This window comes from Oenanthe melanoleuca, chromosome 21, assembly GCF_029582105.1.
Source record: "Oenanthe melanoleuca isolate GR-GAL-2019-014 chromosome 21, OMel1.0, whole genome shotgun sequence".
Taxonomy (NCBI): Eukaryota; Metazoa; Chordata; class Aves; order Passeriformes; family Muscicapidae; genus Oenanthe; species Oenanthe melanoleuca.
Genome location: NC_079354.1, coordinates 4,099,357 through 4,115,808, shown reverse-complemented (window position 1 = coordinate 4,115,808; position 16,452 = coordinate 4,099,357). Strand labels below are relative to the sequence as shown.

The 16,452-nt window shown below is 46.9% G+C and overlaps 1 protein-coding gene across 4 annotated transcripts; it reads right to left on the bottom strand.

Moving 5' to 3' along the window:
- Positions 1 to 45: 45 nt before the first annotated feature.
- On the bottom strand, positions 46 to 15,565 carry WRAP73 (WD repeat containing, antisense to TP73). Of its 4 annotated transcripts, XM_056508423.1 has the most exons (12): positions 15,405 to 15,565; positions 14,224 to 14,376; positions 13,552 to 13,668; positions 6,594 to 6,666; positions 5,699 to 5,802; positions 4,824 to 4,910; positions 4,148 to 4,282; positions 3,984 to 4,061; positions 2,609 to 2,714; positions 2,016 to 2,141; positions 1,134 to 1,325; positions 46 to 510 (listed from the first exon to the last, which is right to left on the bottom strand). In XM_056508423.1, exons 1-12 carry the CDS (start codon positions 15,471 to 15,473, stop codon positions 401 to 403), a joined length of 1,350 nt encoding a protein of 449 aa, XP_056364398.1. In that variant the 5' UTR covers positions 15,474 to 15,565; the 3' UTR covers positions 46 to 400. The 4 variants fall into 4 exon arrangements, with proteins under 4 accessions (XP_056364398.1, XP_056364400.1, XP_056364399.1 ...); XM_056508425.1 differs by lacking the exon at positions 2,609 to 2,714 and having other exon boundaries at positions 1,134 to 1,354; positions 15,405 to 15,554; XM_056508424.1 differs by lacking the exon at positions 14,224 to 14,376 and having other exon boundaries at positions 15,405 to 15,542.
- Between the last annotated feature and the right edge of the window lie 887 nt (positions 15,566 to 16,452).

Below are 16,452 nucleotides of genomic sequence, written 5' to 3'. Positions count from 1 at the left end.
CATCACATCACTGATCACACTGAAACAGACTTTCAAGTGCAGAGGTGCAGGTTTTTAGTTTGTAACTATCAAAATATTTATTGGAAATAGAAAATTTAAATAATAGCTATACATTATATACACACAGAGCTACAGTCTTAGAAAATAAGGGTTCAGAGTTGAAGAAGAGATTATCAACTCCATCAATACTCAGGTTTTTTTGCAATAGACACTCATTCCTTAAGTTTCATTTGCTACATCACTTCATTCAAATGCAGTCACAGTATTTCACACACTGAGCTTGGAGCTCCTTCAAATAAATAACTTATAAATACAAACACTTCAGACTGGGCAACAGGTTTTGACTCCTTTCCTCTTTCTTCCTCAGACTTGGGAGTGTTTTTAATGCATTTTAGTTCTTTTATTTTACCTCTTCTCTTTCCAAGTAACACACACAGAAGTTCTCCTTACTCAGGAGCAGCATGGAGTCCCCACTGCAATGCCAGGAGATAGATGTGATCTGGAAGTCACCTGAGGGGAGAGATGAGAGTGTGTCAGCAAGGAGCTGGAGCCCATCCTCCTGCTGGAGGAAAAGGCAGCTGGAACCAGCCACACAAATCCCTTCCTGTGTCTCACTATGAACTCCTCTTTGGTGAAAAAAAAAAAAAAAAAAAGGGTGAAAAAACTCATTTTTAAGCAGCTCCAAGAACACACCTGAGCTATTTCCAAGACAACACTTGGATCAATTTATAAATGGAATAATATTTTGTCACTGAGTGATAGTGATTAGGTTCCTTTTGTTGTTTTTATTTAGAATTAGGATTGAATGTTTGAGAGATGAATTTTTTTCTTTGGACTTGGTTGTTTATTAAATTTTATTTGAAGTATAGAGAGTTCTTTAGTACTTTCAGTTATTAAGTCAAAAGTGAGAAAATGAAGGTGAATTTAGCTAGTGACAAGGTCTTTTAAAGTTTAATTATCTAATTAAGAGCTAATTAAAGGCCTTCTCCAAGGCCTCAAGTCAAAAGCTGTGCTCTTTTGGGGGTCAGTTTCAGAAAGCACAGAAAAGTTTAAAACTCCCAGGCTTCAGGCTTTCATCACAGGAAGTTTCAAACCTGAGCAGTGGCTGAGAGGCTGTGGCAGCTGCTGCTCACCTTCCCCAGGCACCTGCACGACCACACAGCCAGCTGGGGACCACAGGTAGACTCTGCTGCTGCCTGTGCACACAGCCAGGCGGGGCTGGCAGGGGTCCCACTGGAAGCCCTGGATGGTGCACAGCTGCTCCAGCACCACCGACAGCTTCAGCTTCCGGATGTCCCAGATCCACACAGCGTTGGGAATGTTGTCTGCAGGGGAAACAGCAACTGTGTGACAGCTGGAGGATAAAAGGATTGTGTTTGGTTTTTCTAAATTAACAAATTCGTACAACACAAACCTTTATGTACACCCCAGGGGTAGCACTACTTGAGTTTTGCCAAGCAGAGCTTTCAGGAAATACTCAGTCTTGGAAATATTGCAAAAAAAGGTAAAAGTGATCTAGTCCATCTCCCAGTCCTTCCCTGGCTTTCAGCACATTAATCTGTCTGATGGGTTTTGCATCTGACTTAAAGCTTAGGCATTCTCAGGACCAAAGGGAAAAATGGAACATTAATTCCATGACTTTCACTCTTCAAGAAGTCAGAATTCCTCCTGCTATGAGTTGTGCCTTTTAAGAGACCCAGGCTGTAAGTTGAAAGATTTGTTTCATTTTCAATACAGTGAGCTCACACTAACTTGAAGAAATATAAAACCCCAGTATTTTCATTAAATACAGAGCCAAGGCTGAGTTCATGCCCTGATCAGCAGTTCTGGCAGCTCACAACAGTTAACACACAGTAGAAGGCAGGCTGGGATTCCTCTGTAGTTACATATCTCACAACAGAGCTGATTTTACAGGGCCATGACTCTTTTTATAGTGCAAAGGATCATTTCTCCTAAGGAAACCCCCCACATGCCCCACATGGTTTCCCCTCTAAGGCAGGGCAATCGGAACTCACCATTTTTGGTTGCCAGGAAACAGTTATCTGCACTGAAGGCCAACATCCCAACTCCCACTTTGGGATTTGCCCTGTCAGCAACTGGTTTGATGTACTGTAAAGAAACTGGCACCTGGGAAATGTCATCTGGAATGGGAAATAAAAGTTTTTCACTAAGTGAGCCTGGATGGACAATGCACTTACATCCAACTGTTAAAACCCCTCATCTCTGAAGTGGCAGGACCGTATTTTACTCTTCTCCAAGATGTTCCAATCAAAATTTCAATTGCTTTAAGATATCTCATCTTCACACAGCCAACCTACTATTCCTGCCCTCCTACAGAAAAGGAAAGGCTGGAAATTCAGGCAAGACTGAGATTAAATCAGGAAAATGAAGAGAGATGAATTTTTCTACTACCTTTTAACTAATATTTCAAACACTGTTAACCAAAAGCGATTTACAGTGCCACAAAGACTGAAAGTGATTTTTACTGCCATAGAGAACATCCAGAGGATCTGTTCCACCATCCAAGGGGCAGAGTTCACCTACAATGTTTATTTAAAGACTTCCCCAGGCAAACTCAAGTGTCTGGTTTGAGTAAACTTTGGCTTACATTTACTCTGTGTGCTGAAGAGAGAACTAGCCAATGCTCTTGTTGGAGGGAAAGTAAGTCTCTCTGTGTCAACAGTTGGGGATTTCTCCACTTCTTTATACACAATCTACAAAGAAACAAGTGAGAGCTCTACAGAAGGGCCTCAGAGAGTTTGAACATGGGCTGTTACCAAATACCCACATCCCACTGGCTCATTTGCACATTTCGTAATCTCAGCATCCCCTGGTTCATCAGTAGAAAGGGCTTCAGCAGGCAGATCTGGAATCCAGTATTCCCAGTGAATCATGGGCCACTTGGAACTGTGACCAGGAAAAACACTCCCAAGAATAAGTCTGAGGGAGTGCACCTCATCCATTATTTCTGACAGCAAATTAAATCATCCCCATTACAGTTGAACATAAATCTCATTTTTGCAACCAGAAATCTTTAATCTGATTCTATCACAAAGTGCAGTGCTGCAGAAGGAAAATAGCAAAAATACTTTAGTGTGCCTGCAACATATTCCCAAACACAAACACACATAAAACACAGCAACTGCAATTCCTGTCTGTGTAGTAGAGATTAACAGAGCTATTTCCATTTGTTTTCCATGACATATTTTACACCTAACTGGAAGTTAAGGCATTTTTCAGCCGTGAGAAGCTTTGCTGAGGTGCTTTAATGACTTGTGCCTTGATCCTGGTTAAGAGGCAGTGTCATGTGAATATTGCAGGCTTACAGTCCACACAAACTCTTCCAGGGGGTCTGTTCAGTTCCTCTGCAATGGCAAACAGCACCACACACTGTTCTTGTTACCTCCAGGGATGAGATCAGCTCGGGATTTTGGGAACAGCAGCTCTGCACCTGCTGCCAACAGCCCAGAATCTGTCAGGCCTTGCAGGTACAGGTATAAAGGATAAAAATCAATGCTGACACAGATGTTCCAGGAAATGCCCTTTAGGTGAGCTGGATGAGCCTGTCCACACAGGATGGAAAATTTGAACACAATCCAGTTCCAGCACTTTTAAAATTAGGAATTGTATAAAGCTGAGACAAATCTCTCCTGTTCAGTTTTTCAGTTTGCCATCAGCTGCACACCCAAATCTGTAATGCAGCCACCCCCTACACCAAAATACACTGGCACGTGACAGGAGCATCTGAGAATCTATTACTGCTCAAGAGAGATGATCACAGACACATATTCCAGCAAACTGGAAAGGAATCCCACATTTTTGTTACATTCCCAGGTTGCCATACAATTTCTCAAGCCCTAGTGGGAGAAAAAGTAGGAAAAAAATTCATTCATCCAGAATGCAATGAATTCATCAGCACCTTTCAGATAACAGCAGCACCCAAGATCTGCTAAGGACTCCATGGATTTGGCATCCACACTTACAGTCTTTTTGCTGGAAATGGTTGCTGGATGGTCAAACTCCGTGATCTTCTTCCACGTCACGTGGTTCAGGATGCGCACCTGGCTCAGGGAGCGTGGCAAGGGGAGACTGTTAGGGCAAAGTTCTCTGAGTGATTTAGATAAAAGAGGCAGGAAACATTCCTCACCTTTTCATCAAAGCTGCCAATGGCCAGGAACTGGCTGCTGGGACTCCAGGCGATGGATTTGACGCCCAGGGGCCACTCGTAGGCGCGGTAGGAGGAGAGCAGCCGCCCGTCCAAGGAGTACAGCAGGACCTTGTACTGGAACAGACAGGGCCACTCAAACCCAGCCATGCTGCTGGAAACCACAGGCAGGCAAGCCATCCTTGCCCAACTCTGCCTGTTTAACATACAGCAGCTTAAATACAAAGGCACAAATGGTCTCTCATCTGTGAGTAAAGAGGCTTCCTTGCTCTCTTTTTGGATGAGTACTTTCATTAACTGTAAAATCACTGTGCAGTGCAATGTTAGCAAAGCTGTAGAAGACTCTTACATTCTTCCATTATTATTTTTCCATTATTCTTGCATTATTTCAATAGCAGCTCCTGCAATATTTACAATTTTTTTGCAAGATAAATTAGAAATAATTTGCTGTCATTGAAGGTTTACAGAACAGTGACATCCACTTGCAAGGATACCCATCCCCAGCACAAGTGAAATATTTAACAAAAGCTGGACTCATACCCTTTTATGTTCAAAAGAAACATTTTAAACACTAATTATTTTAGTCACTGCTTTACACATGATGGCCAAAGACCAGCTTGAACTCTTAAAAAAAAAAATAACCTGCTTTTCCTCCTACCTCCAGGCATGAGTCCCATGCTGCCAGCACACAGCCATTGGGAGCCCACTCAATCCCAAACAGATCCTGGGTTTCAGTGTCAAAATGCTGCCCACAAAAGAGAAACCACAAAACCATTTGAATATGTCAACAAATCCTGTTGCACCTAAGCTGACAGAATGTTCAGTTTTAACCTTTCAAGGACTACCACAAACACAAAAGAGCTTTTCATATGCCAGAGTAGCAACAAAAATATTTCCTCTTGTAATACATGCTGCATTCAGTGGATCTTTGATCCCTTCTACAGAAAAGCTAGAAGTTTCTATACCTTCAAATGAAACAGCATTTCATAAAAAAATTAAATTAGTTACACTGAATCAGTCAAAAATCCAAGAAGCCTAATTCCTTATCTTAAATCCCAGTACAGATCACATAATCCCAGAATACTCTGAGCTGGAAGGGACCTTACAGCTCATCTCATCCTATGGGCAGGGACACCTTCCACTATCCCACACTGCTCCAAGCTCCATCCAGCCTGGCCTTGAACACTTCCAGGGATGGGGCAGCCACAGCTCCCACTACAGGGTTCATTAGGGAAGAGCTCAGAAACATTACAAACATTTAGTGGTATTTCCCAAATTTTCTCTCAACTTCTGGTGAGGCTCAGAATTCCCAAATTAGAGGTGAGACAACATATAGACAAGTTCTTTGTGAAGTTTAATTGCTCATATCCAGCCCATGGCCAATGCCACCCTCCATGGACTGATCCCATTTGTAAATAGTTTATATCACAGCTCAAGTACCAAGCACTTAATACTCTCACTGCTCCTAAAGGAGTGGTGTGCAATATGTGCAGGTAACCTCCACAGCAGAGTGGGAGGAGAGGCAGAGCTTACCCTGAGGAGCTGCCAGTTGTTGCAGACGAAGATGCTGATGAAGTCCTTGCAGTCGCGCCGCTCCGCCACGGCCATGTAGCGCCCGTCCTTGGTGAAAGCCATCCCTGCCACGGGACACAGCCATTAAAACTGGCTTAAACAGAAATCAGACAACAAGGCAGAAGAGCTGATGAGGCTTCAGCAAGGATCAGTTACTCCCAACTCAAAGCAGAAATAAAAGAGGAGACAGAATCTCTTCACGGAAGGTCACATTAATCAAGGCAAAGCACAGTGTTACTGATTCACTGTGTCAGCAGTTTTTCAGCTTGGAATGTACAATTTCTCAAGATGCAGAGCTCCAGCCTGCTTCAAAACACATCTAAGCACTGACAGTTGTTATATAAACCCAACAGATTTCAAATAACCACTTCATTTAGCCTGGCTAAAATGGATCAGTTATGCAACCATCGGGTCTCCACCAGCTCCCAGGCATTGCTCCCCATCCTCCTGGATTTTACATGGAATACATAATTGTCTTTGTCATCTCTGGGATACAAGCCTTGGGACACTGCTCACCACAGCCATGTGGCCTGACAGTCCTGACACAAGCTTTCCTTTCCAGCCCTTCCATATGCAGAAGATGACAAAAGTCACATTGAATTAATGCTTTTCATCGAGAACACATCTAGCATAATTTAATGTCTTAAAGGATCCCTCAGAGGCAAACACAACACAGGTGAACATGTGAAGAGCAGGCACATGGATCAGCTGGAATCCTTCACTCAGACACCACAACCTGGCTGCAGGTGCTGCTTAGAAGGTACAGGACCAAACATGAGGTTTGTCATCACAATAAAATAATTTTCCCTTTCTGCCACATTAAAGGAGCATTCCCAGGTAGGTGTGTGACACTTACCTTGCTGGCACGCTTTGGGGTACTTGATGTAAGACACAGACTTGGTGCACAAGGACCACACCGTGATTCGTAGCTGGCACAGAGACAGGGAGCAGTTTTGGTTATTTTTGTAGATTAAAAAAAAACAAACCACAATTAATAGGAAAACATCAAGCTAATTCAGCAACACAAAATGGATCAATGAAGCTTCTGTGATTAATTAATTCTGCAGTTATTTTGTAGAACACAATGTCCTGGGAAGCAGCGCTAAGGAACTCTTTCTCAGTTTCTGGCAGTTAGCAGGGAATTTACCCTAAGCTTACATGGGGATACAAAATTCACACCACTGATATGGACAAAACCTCTTCACAAACACAGAAGTTCCTGACATTAGCACAAATGTCTTCCCAGTCTATTGCCCGGAGTCACTTTGCAGTTGGAAAAACAGATTCATCACAGAATTTGGAGAAGAGATGGGGACTGTCCTGCCTTTATGACAAGTTACAGTCCCCTCAGAACATTGTATCCCTTGGGAAAAGGCTACCGAGTGTGAACACTGTATTTTACAACATTTAGAAACCCTCAGCTTTCATGGCTGGTTTGTGTTTTGCTCTTCCCTCCTCAGGCACACACAGGGAGGCACCCTTACAGAACTACTGAAAAATTCAGACACCCAAAACCTGCTATGCAAAGCAAGGCTTTACACTGGTGTTTGGGGGATTTCTGGAGAACTGTGCCTCCACAAGCACCAAGAGCTGCAGAGAGGGCAGGCAGCTGCAGAGCCAGCCTCCCCACGGTTCCCCAAGGTCACAGCTGCACTCCAGGCTGTGCCTTGCCATCTGCACATTACCCAATTAAAAACAAATACTCCCTCTCCCTTAGCAACAGCAGCCCCAGACACACGGGCACTCACCAGCATGGCACGTGAACCTGTGCATTTGGAGCTGGAGCAAGGAATGTTTCCAGGGTTAACTTGTGTTTTCCTGCATTTTACTGCACCAAGGAAGAGCTACAAGTAGGACTTTTTGCAGTGAAGCACCTCCATTACAAGGGTACTTTTCCCTGAGCTATTGAACACCAAAAATAATCCTGATCCATTATGTAAAATGCCAGCATTGTCCCCATTTCCTCTCCTCCCACACCCCACACAGCCCAGCAGCACCCCAGTGGGCTTGGGAGGAAGGTTCTCTTACACTTTTTTGCAGGTTTGTCCTCAACACACCTTTTCCTTCCCTGAAGAACCTGGCACTGTTCATTGGTGACAAAGGGTCCTGAGGGAGCAGCCTATGGAGCTGCTTCACTGGTAGTACTGCAGGCTCTGTGTTGCAACAGAAGTTGGAGGTTTTTCCCTTGCTGACATGATCAGTTTTGGTGGGAAGCACAATTCAAGGGATTTACAGGGTTCAAACCAAGCTTCAGAATCCCAACAAACACTGCCTCCCCATCAGAATCCATGCAATCCCAAACAGTCTCTTCTGCCTTTGTCTGTCACACAAACTGCAGAGATTTGAAGAAATAATACAGAAATCTTCTTCCACATAATCACAGAATGATTTGGGCTGGAAGGGACCTTAAAGCTTATCTTGCCTTACCCCTGCAATGGACACAGACTTTCCAGTAGAACAAGTTGCTCCAAGCCCTGTCCAACCTCAAAAGGAAGGATTTCTTCCCAGTATCTCACCTAACCCTGCCCTCTGTCAGTGTCAAGCCATTCCCCCTTGCCCTGTTACTCCAGGTCCTTGGAAACTGTCTCTCTCCACCTTTCCTGTAAGTTCCCTTCAGGCCACACCGAGGTAAGCCCAAAGCTTCTCCTCTCCAGGCTGGACAATCCCAGCTCTGCCAGCCTTTCCCCACAGCACAGCTGCTCCTTCCCTCTGCTCATCCTGGGGCCTCCTCTGGACCCTCTCCAGGAGCTCCAGGTCCTTCCTATGCTGGGACCCCAGGGCTGGAGGCAGCTCTGCAGGTGGGGGTCTCACCTGGCCAGGGCAGAGGGACAGAACCTCCTCCTCTAAGTTCAGCAGCTCCTGGAGGAATGCACGAGATGAACATTAATCAACTTTTATCCCTGGGGCCACTCACTTCCGGCCACCCAAACCCAGCACTGTCAGTCTGCTCCTCAGGCAAGATTTACTTTAAAAATACCAACACGATGCCTCCACACATTCTTCTGCAGCAACTGCAGCACTGAAATGCTGCTGGGGACTATTAATTGCAGCCCTAAATGCACTGGCTGCCCTGCCTCCTCTGAGTAAAACACACAGCACACATTCTCCAGCCACTTAATACAAGCTTAGCAGCTGCAGGCTTCGAATGCTGAGGGCTGGATCATCATTTTTCCTGACAAAGGCATCTGAGTGCTGCTACTCAGCCTCATGAACAGCTCCCCTGGCCTGCTGGGCATCAAACACTCTTCCATATACTGCCTGCTCCAAACCTCAGGAGGCAACACTTTGCTGCTCATGTTGACTCCAGAGCACACAAATCTCTGGAGATGGGACACAGCACATCCCGTGCTGAGCTCCCACTGTCACCTCTGCCCTGCCTGAGGCTCAGCCAGAGAAAAGGCAAGGTCACCTGTGTTTCAAAATATTTCTGCATCCATCTCTGTTCCATCATGGAGGCACAGAATCATTTAGGATGGAAAAGCCCTTAAAGACCACTGAGCCCAACTATTTCCCCAGCACTTGCAAGTCCCCAAGTGCCACATCTAAATGTCTTTTAAACCCATCAAGGGATACTGACTCCACCCCTCCTTTGAGGGGCCTGTCCCAATGCTTGACAGCCCTTTCCATGAAGAAATTTTTCCTAATAGCCAATCTAAACCTCCATTTACATAAAACTCCAGTAAAACAGCAGCTTCTCCAAAAGGGTCAAGCTTTGTGACTCCTCAAGAAGGACAATAATGGTTTTCCTGTTTTTCACTGCTGAGCACATGCTCCTGGCACTCGATGTTTCAGTGCCATCACACCCTGATACTGCTGAGGGGGCACTGCCCTGCCCTGTGCCCCAAAACATGGACAGCAAAATGCCCCAGTGCCTCTGCAGCACTGGGGAGAGCCCACACAGCACAGCCAGCACACATTCCATGGCACAGTCACACACACAAACATACACCTGCAAAAACCCAGACTACAACTAAGCCAGATGCCTCTAAGTGTCTGATAAGCTGAGTCCTCATCTTCACTCCATCTATCAGCCACAACACACCTCCAACATCTAATAAGATCACAGAATCACTGCATGGTTTGGGTTGGAAGGGACCTTAAAGATCATCCTGTTTCAAATCCTCTATTCATGGATTAAGGTTGGAAAAGACCACCAGTTCCATCAAGTCCAATCCAACCTGTGCCTGATCCCCATCTTGTCACCCAGCCCAGAGCACCAAGTGCCACCTCCAGAGATGAGGACTCCCTGAGCAGCACCTTCCAATGCCTGACCACTTTTTCCATGAAGAAATTCCTCCTGATGTCCAACCTGACCCTCCCCTGACAGAGCTTGAGGCTGTGTCCTCTCATCCTGTCCTTCTTTGTCTGTTCAACTTCAGTCTCTCCCCTGCAAGGGCTGCAGGCTCAGAGGGAAACACACAGTTAAATTCTATAATTCCATTGTAACTTCCCACCAAACTCACATAATTCGATGGTTTGGCCTAGTGCTAGGAATATTCAAAACCAAACCATTTTTACTCCTGAAAGTAGGATCCTTTTCTCTTGTTCCATTTGTGCCCACTCAGACATTCCTACAGAGAAACTCACATTATGTGCTTAATGTATGGATTTCACACCCCCTTCCCTTAACATTGTGTTTACAACTGAATTGTGACAGAAAGGGAAAACCTTCATATTCCCACCTGGAACATTCCACAATCTCATTTACATTGCCAACACAAATGAGATGAAGAAGATTAGAAGGATTATGTCACAGCTTGCAGACAGGATCAGGAGCAACAGAAACACTAAACACGGAGAGTGAGAAAAGAAACCAAACACTTCAAAAATAATAGGAAATTTCCATTGCTGCTCATTGCCTTTCTCAGGGAATTCATGGAGAAGGGACAATTGTTTCTATAGGAGAACAGCCCATGGTCAGTCAAGCCTGAGCAAGGCCTTCTCCACTGCTCATTTTGGGGGATACTTTCTCTTCAGCATAGATGACTCGATTGAGTGGAGTTGTCAAACTCAAATCCTCACGATAATGGTGTCTGAGAAGTTTTCAGCTGTTGTTTTGCAGTGGAAAAACAAACCAAGAGCAGAAGCATTTTTAAAATAGCCCCAAAACAGCTGAGAAATAAAAAGTATTTAGATGGTAACGTGATAAACAGTCTCCAGCGCCGGGCCCAGGACCACAGCCCGAAGTTGACAGCTCCAGGCAGGTGTAGGACTGGTGATTTTCAGCAGACAAAACCACACTTTTAAACAACCTACAGCTCAAATGACTGTCAACTCTTGTCCCAGACTTGACTGGGTCACTTGGCCCCCTTACATAGCAGTGTCTGTCAGCACTGGATTTCAGAAGATTATTCAGAGTACATTCCTCGCCAGGAAGCATTTTTCAGCCAATGCAGCCACGCACAGTTACTAAGGATTAGCTGGGATACACACAGAAACACACACTTCTCCCTGCTGCTGGAGTCCCAAAGAAGCTCCTTAATGCTTAAGGACCTGACATGGAATGAGACAAAGTACAAAGTATGTAGTTTATAAGCTCTTCAGAGAAACACTCCAGAACATCTTCACACTATTTATCCCAAAACACGAGGGTCATGAGGAAGCAGAGAATCACAGAATGCCAGGATGGCTTGGGTTGGAAGGGACCTTAAAGCTCATCTTATCCCACCCCCTGCTATGGGCAGGGACACCTTCCACTAGAGCAGGTTGCTCCAAGCCCTGTCCAACCTGGCTTTGACCACTTTCAGAAATGGGAAGAGGATCCATTTGCTGTCCTTCAGATCCTTCCCCTGCAGTGTTGGTTAAGCTCTACCTGCACCTGTAAATTCTGGTGGAACAATGGCAGTGGAAAGAGTCACATGGGGTTCAACACCTTCCACAGGACACTCTGATAATGTGGAACTGCCTCCCAGAGCGAATTTCAGTAGAGAAGGAACACTGACCACAAAGAAACCCTACAAATTAGCTGATGAATTCCACGTATCAGAGTGCCAGACTCCTTTTTTAGGTGCCAAAGACAAGACAAGGAGTAATGGACATAAAACACAACAAGTTCCACCCCAACATGAGGAAGAATTCCTTTCCATGGAGGGTGGCAGAGCACTGGAGCAGCTTTCCAGAGAGGGTGTGGAGTCTCTCTCTCTGGAGACATTCCAAACCCACCTGGATGCCTTCCTGTGTCACCTGCTCCAGGTGACCCTGCTTTGGCAGGGGGGTTGGATGGGAAGATCTCCAGAGGGCCCTCCCAACCCCAACTATTCTGTAGTTGTAGGGATTCTGTAATGATTTTTCTGAGGCACTGGTAAATACAGATTGCTATGAAGAAATTAGCACAACCATAACCTTTAAGAAACTCAGGGAATAAGAAAGTTCCTTGTGAGCCCTCAGTGGAGCTCACACATTGATCTGAGGAATGACAAGAATGAGTGGTTACTTGGTGCTGTTTGAAAGTGACCAAAGCCCAGGGAACCCCCAAACCCTCCAGGCAATTGCTGGCTTTGATAACACACTGATATTGAGTATTCTGAGCACTGCCCACATCCATCCCCCTAAACTGTGGATTTAGCAGGGAAGGGAGTAAACACAGCTCCAACCACGGCAGCTGTCTGACAACAGCTAATTTAGCAACCTGTTTACAGCTGGAAAGGAAACTTATCCCAACACAGATGCCAACTTGGCAAAGGCTTAATGAAATCCTCTAAGGTCAAACCAAGTTCTGTTGGGAGGCAATAAATCCTCACTGGTCCACCCCCACAGGCACGTGCCACGAGATCCTCTCTGGGAGTCTCACACAGCCCCAGCCTGCAGTTCTGCCTCTGCCTGACCAGCAGGGATGACTGTACTGCCTCCAGGCTGGAATTCTGGGCATGTTTTTAATTTTTATTGCTGCTATCAAGGTAATTCACACCTGGGAAAACCAAGGTCTAAAGCTGTCACTCTGTCTAGAGGGATGGAGAGGGTCAGTACAAACACACACACAGCAGAGTCCACAGCCATACCCCATTAACACTGAGATTTGCCCAAAAAAAGGGGGAATCTTGCACTGCAGCATGTGAATTCTGTGCTAACCAGTGTTATGGCACAAGATTCTGTCACCTAAAACCCTTTCACAGGTTTGGAAAGAGTAAGCACAAAGAGAAAGTGTCTCATGTGCTATCCTTGGCTATTTTCTGACCCTTCAATGTTTCACTGAATAACAGGAATCATCAGCTCTAATCCAAAAAAGTGGAAGAGTCAGAATCCATAAGCCTTCCAACAAACCAATCATCCACAAACCAATCTGGATTCTACATCAGTAGCGTTCCCCAGTCTTAATGAGCATTAAAGGTGTTAGTGGTTCCACCAGCAGTCTGGATCCTGTGTGTCAAGTCAAACATTTGGGAAAATATTTCCAGGATCTAAATCTCATCTCATAGGTTAATAAACATAAGCCTGTAAGTTTTAATTTAAAATCACTTTGAAACGTTTATGGTTTGGGTTTTTTAAACTAGAAATCCTGAGCTTTTCTCACCATGCAAGCAACATATTGGATTTCTAAGACTGCTTTGATGAATGCCATCAAGATCAAACACACAATTTTACCTTCAAATTTAAGTGTCCATTTTCCATCTTATCACCAGAAGCAAGAGGACAAAATGTTAGTGGAATAACCAACACCTAACCTGGAATTAAGCTGAGTTACACACAGGAGTTCAGAGCTGCATCCGTGCTCTCCACCACCGCTGCAGCTTTAAGGGCTTTGGGTTATTTTAGGAAGTCAAAGGGCAGACAGCAACATCTGACACCGAGGGGAGCAGCCCTGCCTGCAGACTCACATGGAACTCGGTGGTGTTGAGGATGTGACGCCCGTCCGGACTCCAGCATGAAGCCACCAATCCCGCGGAGCCCTCGTCGATCTTACAGTGCCAGTCCGGCTGCTCCAGGGACCAGACCTGGGGCAGGGAGCAACCAGACAGAGCAGGGAACATCAGCTCATCCAAACCTCTGCTCATCCACACCCCTGGCAGCTGATAGCAGGGAGCATCCCCCCTCAGGGAGCTCAGGAACACCCAAGCACCCGCAGCCATGAAGGACTGGCGCTGGATCCCGCTGCAAAAGTGAGTCCCACACCTCTGGGTGATCATGGAAATGGCAAATGATGTGGGGTTGGTTTTTCTTCTGTGACAAATATTCTGAATATCCAACATTTTAACAGGTTTAGTCCGTTTAACAAATTTGCATGTTATTTATTTCCTACTGCAGTAAGAAACTGGGATGATAATCTCCAATTCTGATCTGTTTTGATAGATATTTTTATCCTAAAGATTCTTTTTAACACTAAGATGTTTGTCCTGGCTTTCAAAATCCTGGCATGCTGGTTATCCTCAAACTGTATTATCAATAACATCAGGTGCTTCAGCAAAGCCTCAGCCTAGTGCTGGCTGTTAAGCTCTCACACACACCCAGGTCCCAGCAGAAATCCCACCCTGTCCTGCTTTCATCCTCACCTGGACAATGCCCCGCTTGTACATGGCACACAGGATGAACAGGGAGTCTGATGACCACTCAATGTACTGGATCTGGTCCAGGCAGGTGTAGAGCTGGAGGATCTGCAGGGAGCTGGCATCCCGAACCACCAGACGGTGCTGTATGCACGAGGCCTGGGGGGACAGGACAGGGCTGGGCTGGGGCAGGATCCTGGATGGAGAGCCCAGCCCTGCCAGGCTCACTGTGAGCCCAGGTTTAGTTCAGAGAGGGTCAGTGTTGTATTATAAAAATAAAATCCTGCCTGTGGGTGGTGAGGCACTGGCACAGGGTGCCCAGAGCAGCTGTGGCTGCCCCTGGATCCTGGAAGTGTCCAAGGCCAGGTTGGACAGGGCTTGGAGCAACCAGGGATAGTGGAAGGTGACCCTGCCCATGGTAGGGGCTTTGAACTATGTGAGCTTAAAAGTTCCTTGCACTCCAAACCCGTCTAGGATTCTGTAAGTCTATTCTATATGCACGGAGCTCCACTAAAAACTACAGTGAGAATTAACCCTGGGGGAAAGGGGGCTTTACAGTAATAAATTGAATCCTCCTGGATTTCATCACTGCTGGGTAAGTAACTCCAGTTTTTATAAAATTGCTTTCTGTCCTATAAGTTATTTTATTTCATAGAATCCCAGAATGGTTTAGGTTGGGAGGGACTTTAAAGTTCATACAGTTCCACCCCCTTCCACTACCCCAGGTTGCTCCAAGCCCTGCCCAATCTGGCCTTGAACACTTCCAGGATCCAGGGGCAGCCAAAGCTTCTCTGGGCAACCTGTGCCAGAGCCTCAGGACCTCCACAAAAAAAGAATTCCTTCCCAATACCCCATCTAACCATGCTGAACGCTGTTCTCCTTTGCCCTGCCTCTCCAAACCGCTGTAAAGAGTTCCCCTCCATCTTTCCTGTAGGCTCCCTTCAGGTACTACTTAATCTAAAGCACCAATTCATCTAACTGATTGCGGTTAATTTAACCTAACTCAGGTCTCCGGTATGGACCCTTGCAGCAGCTCTGCGCTCAGGCCCGCAGCCTCCGGGGCTCCATCGCTCCGTGTCCGCCCTCAGCCGGCCCTGCCCGGGGGGCCCCGCGCCGCGGCCGCTCGGGGCCCCGCCAACCGCCCCGTCCCGGGCCGCGCGGCCCCGCCGGCCGCGGCCGGCACTCACCAGGCATTTTCCGTCGGGGGAGAAGCGGCCCAGGAGCCCCGAGAGCTTGAAGAGCTCCGAGAAGTTCATGGCGGGCGCGGCGCCGCCGGGATTCGAACCCGCCGCGCTCCGCCCGCCCCGCTCCGCTCGGCCGGGGCCCGCCGGAAGGGGCGGGGCCGCGCGGGAGGGGCCGCCGCGGGGCACGCCGGGAGTTGTGGTCCCCGCGCCGGCCCGGCAGGGGGCGCCCGGCGGCGGGAAGCGCGCGGGAAAGGAGCCGCGTCGGTATGCAAATGAACCGCTAATGAGCCGGGTAATGACGCGGTTAATGAGCTGAGGGGCGGGTTCCCCCTCCTCTCGCTATCCTCAGGGAACTCTCCCTTATCTGGCGCCTTTCCGCGGGCAGCGTCCCGCGCCCAGAACAGCCCTTCTGGCTAATTAATTAGCCCTTCTGGCTAATTAATCAGTCTTTCGGGCTAATCACTACTGCCGGCTAATTACCGACAGTAACGGGAGAACAGGTCCCGCCAGATTCCCCGGACAGTACAGAAGAACTAACAATTGCAATAGAGATACCCCACAGCAAAAAAGATGTGAACTGACTGGAATCAATCAATGAAAAAAAAAAAAGATCAATAAATACAGCACGCCAGGGAAGGGATAGATCCCAGATAACTCCTCTTAGGGGGCATCTTCCTTTGGGAAACAACCCCTCTCTGTGCTGCTGTCTGCCAGGGAGCAGAAGAGCCAAAGGGGAACGAGGAGGGTGACAGGAGCGCTGTGTTCCCAAAACACAGTCAGTGTCCCCAAAACTCTCTGGTGCCTCGGGCTGAGGCTCCTCTGCATCCCTTCCCCGCTGAACAGCCGGGAGGATGCACAACTGTCTCCCTTCGTCCCCACGCTCTGTACCTCCGGATTTTTTGGGTGGCGGCAGCACGGCCCTGGTGGGACCCTGCTCCCTGTTTGGGAGCCACAGTCACCATCACTTAAAAAGATCTCACCATCAGAGGTTTTGAGGATTCGAGTCTTGATTTCCTGACCTATTATCTGGGTTCCAAAACCTGGTTCCAGC

Bases quoted from the DNA above. Each gene is read 5' to 3' on its own strand.
- WRAP73 (XM_056508423.1), bottom strand. From the start codon at position 15,473: ATGAACTTCTCGGAGCTCTTCAAGCTCTCGGGGCTCCTGGGCCGCTTC. The intron at 14,377-15,404 runs GTGAGTGCCGGC...CTGTCCCCCCAG, and splicing joins CCCCCGACGGAAAATGCCTG to GCCTCGTGCATACAGCACCG. The intron at 4,062-4,147 runs GTGAGGAATGTT...TCCCTGAGCCAG, and splicing joins TTGGCAGCTTTGATGAAAAG to GTGCGCATCCTGAACCACGT.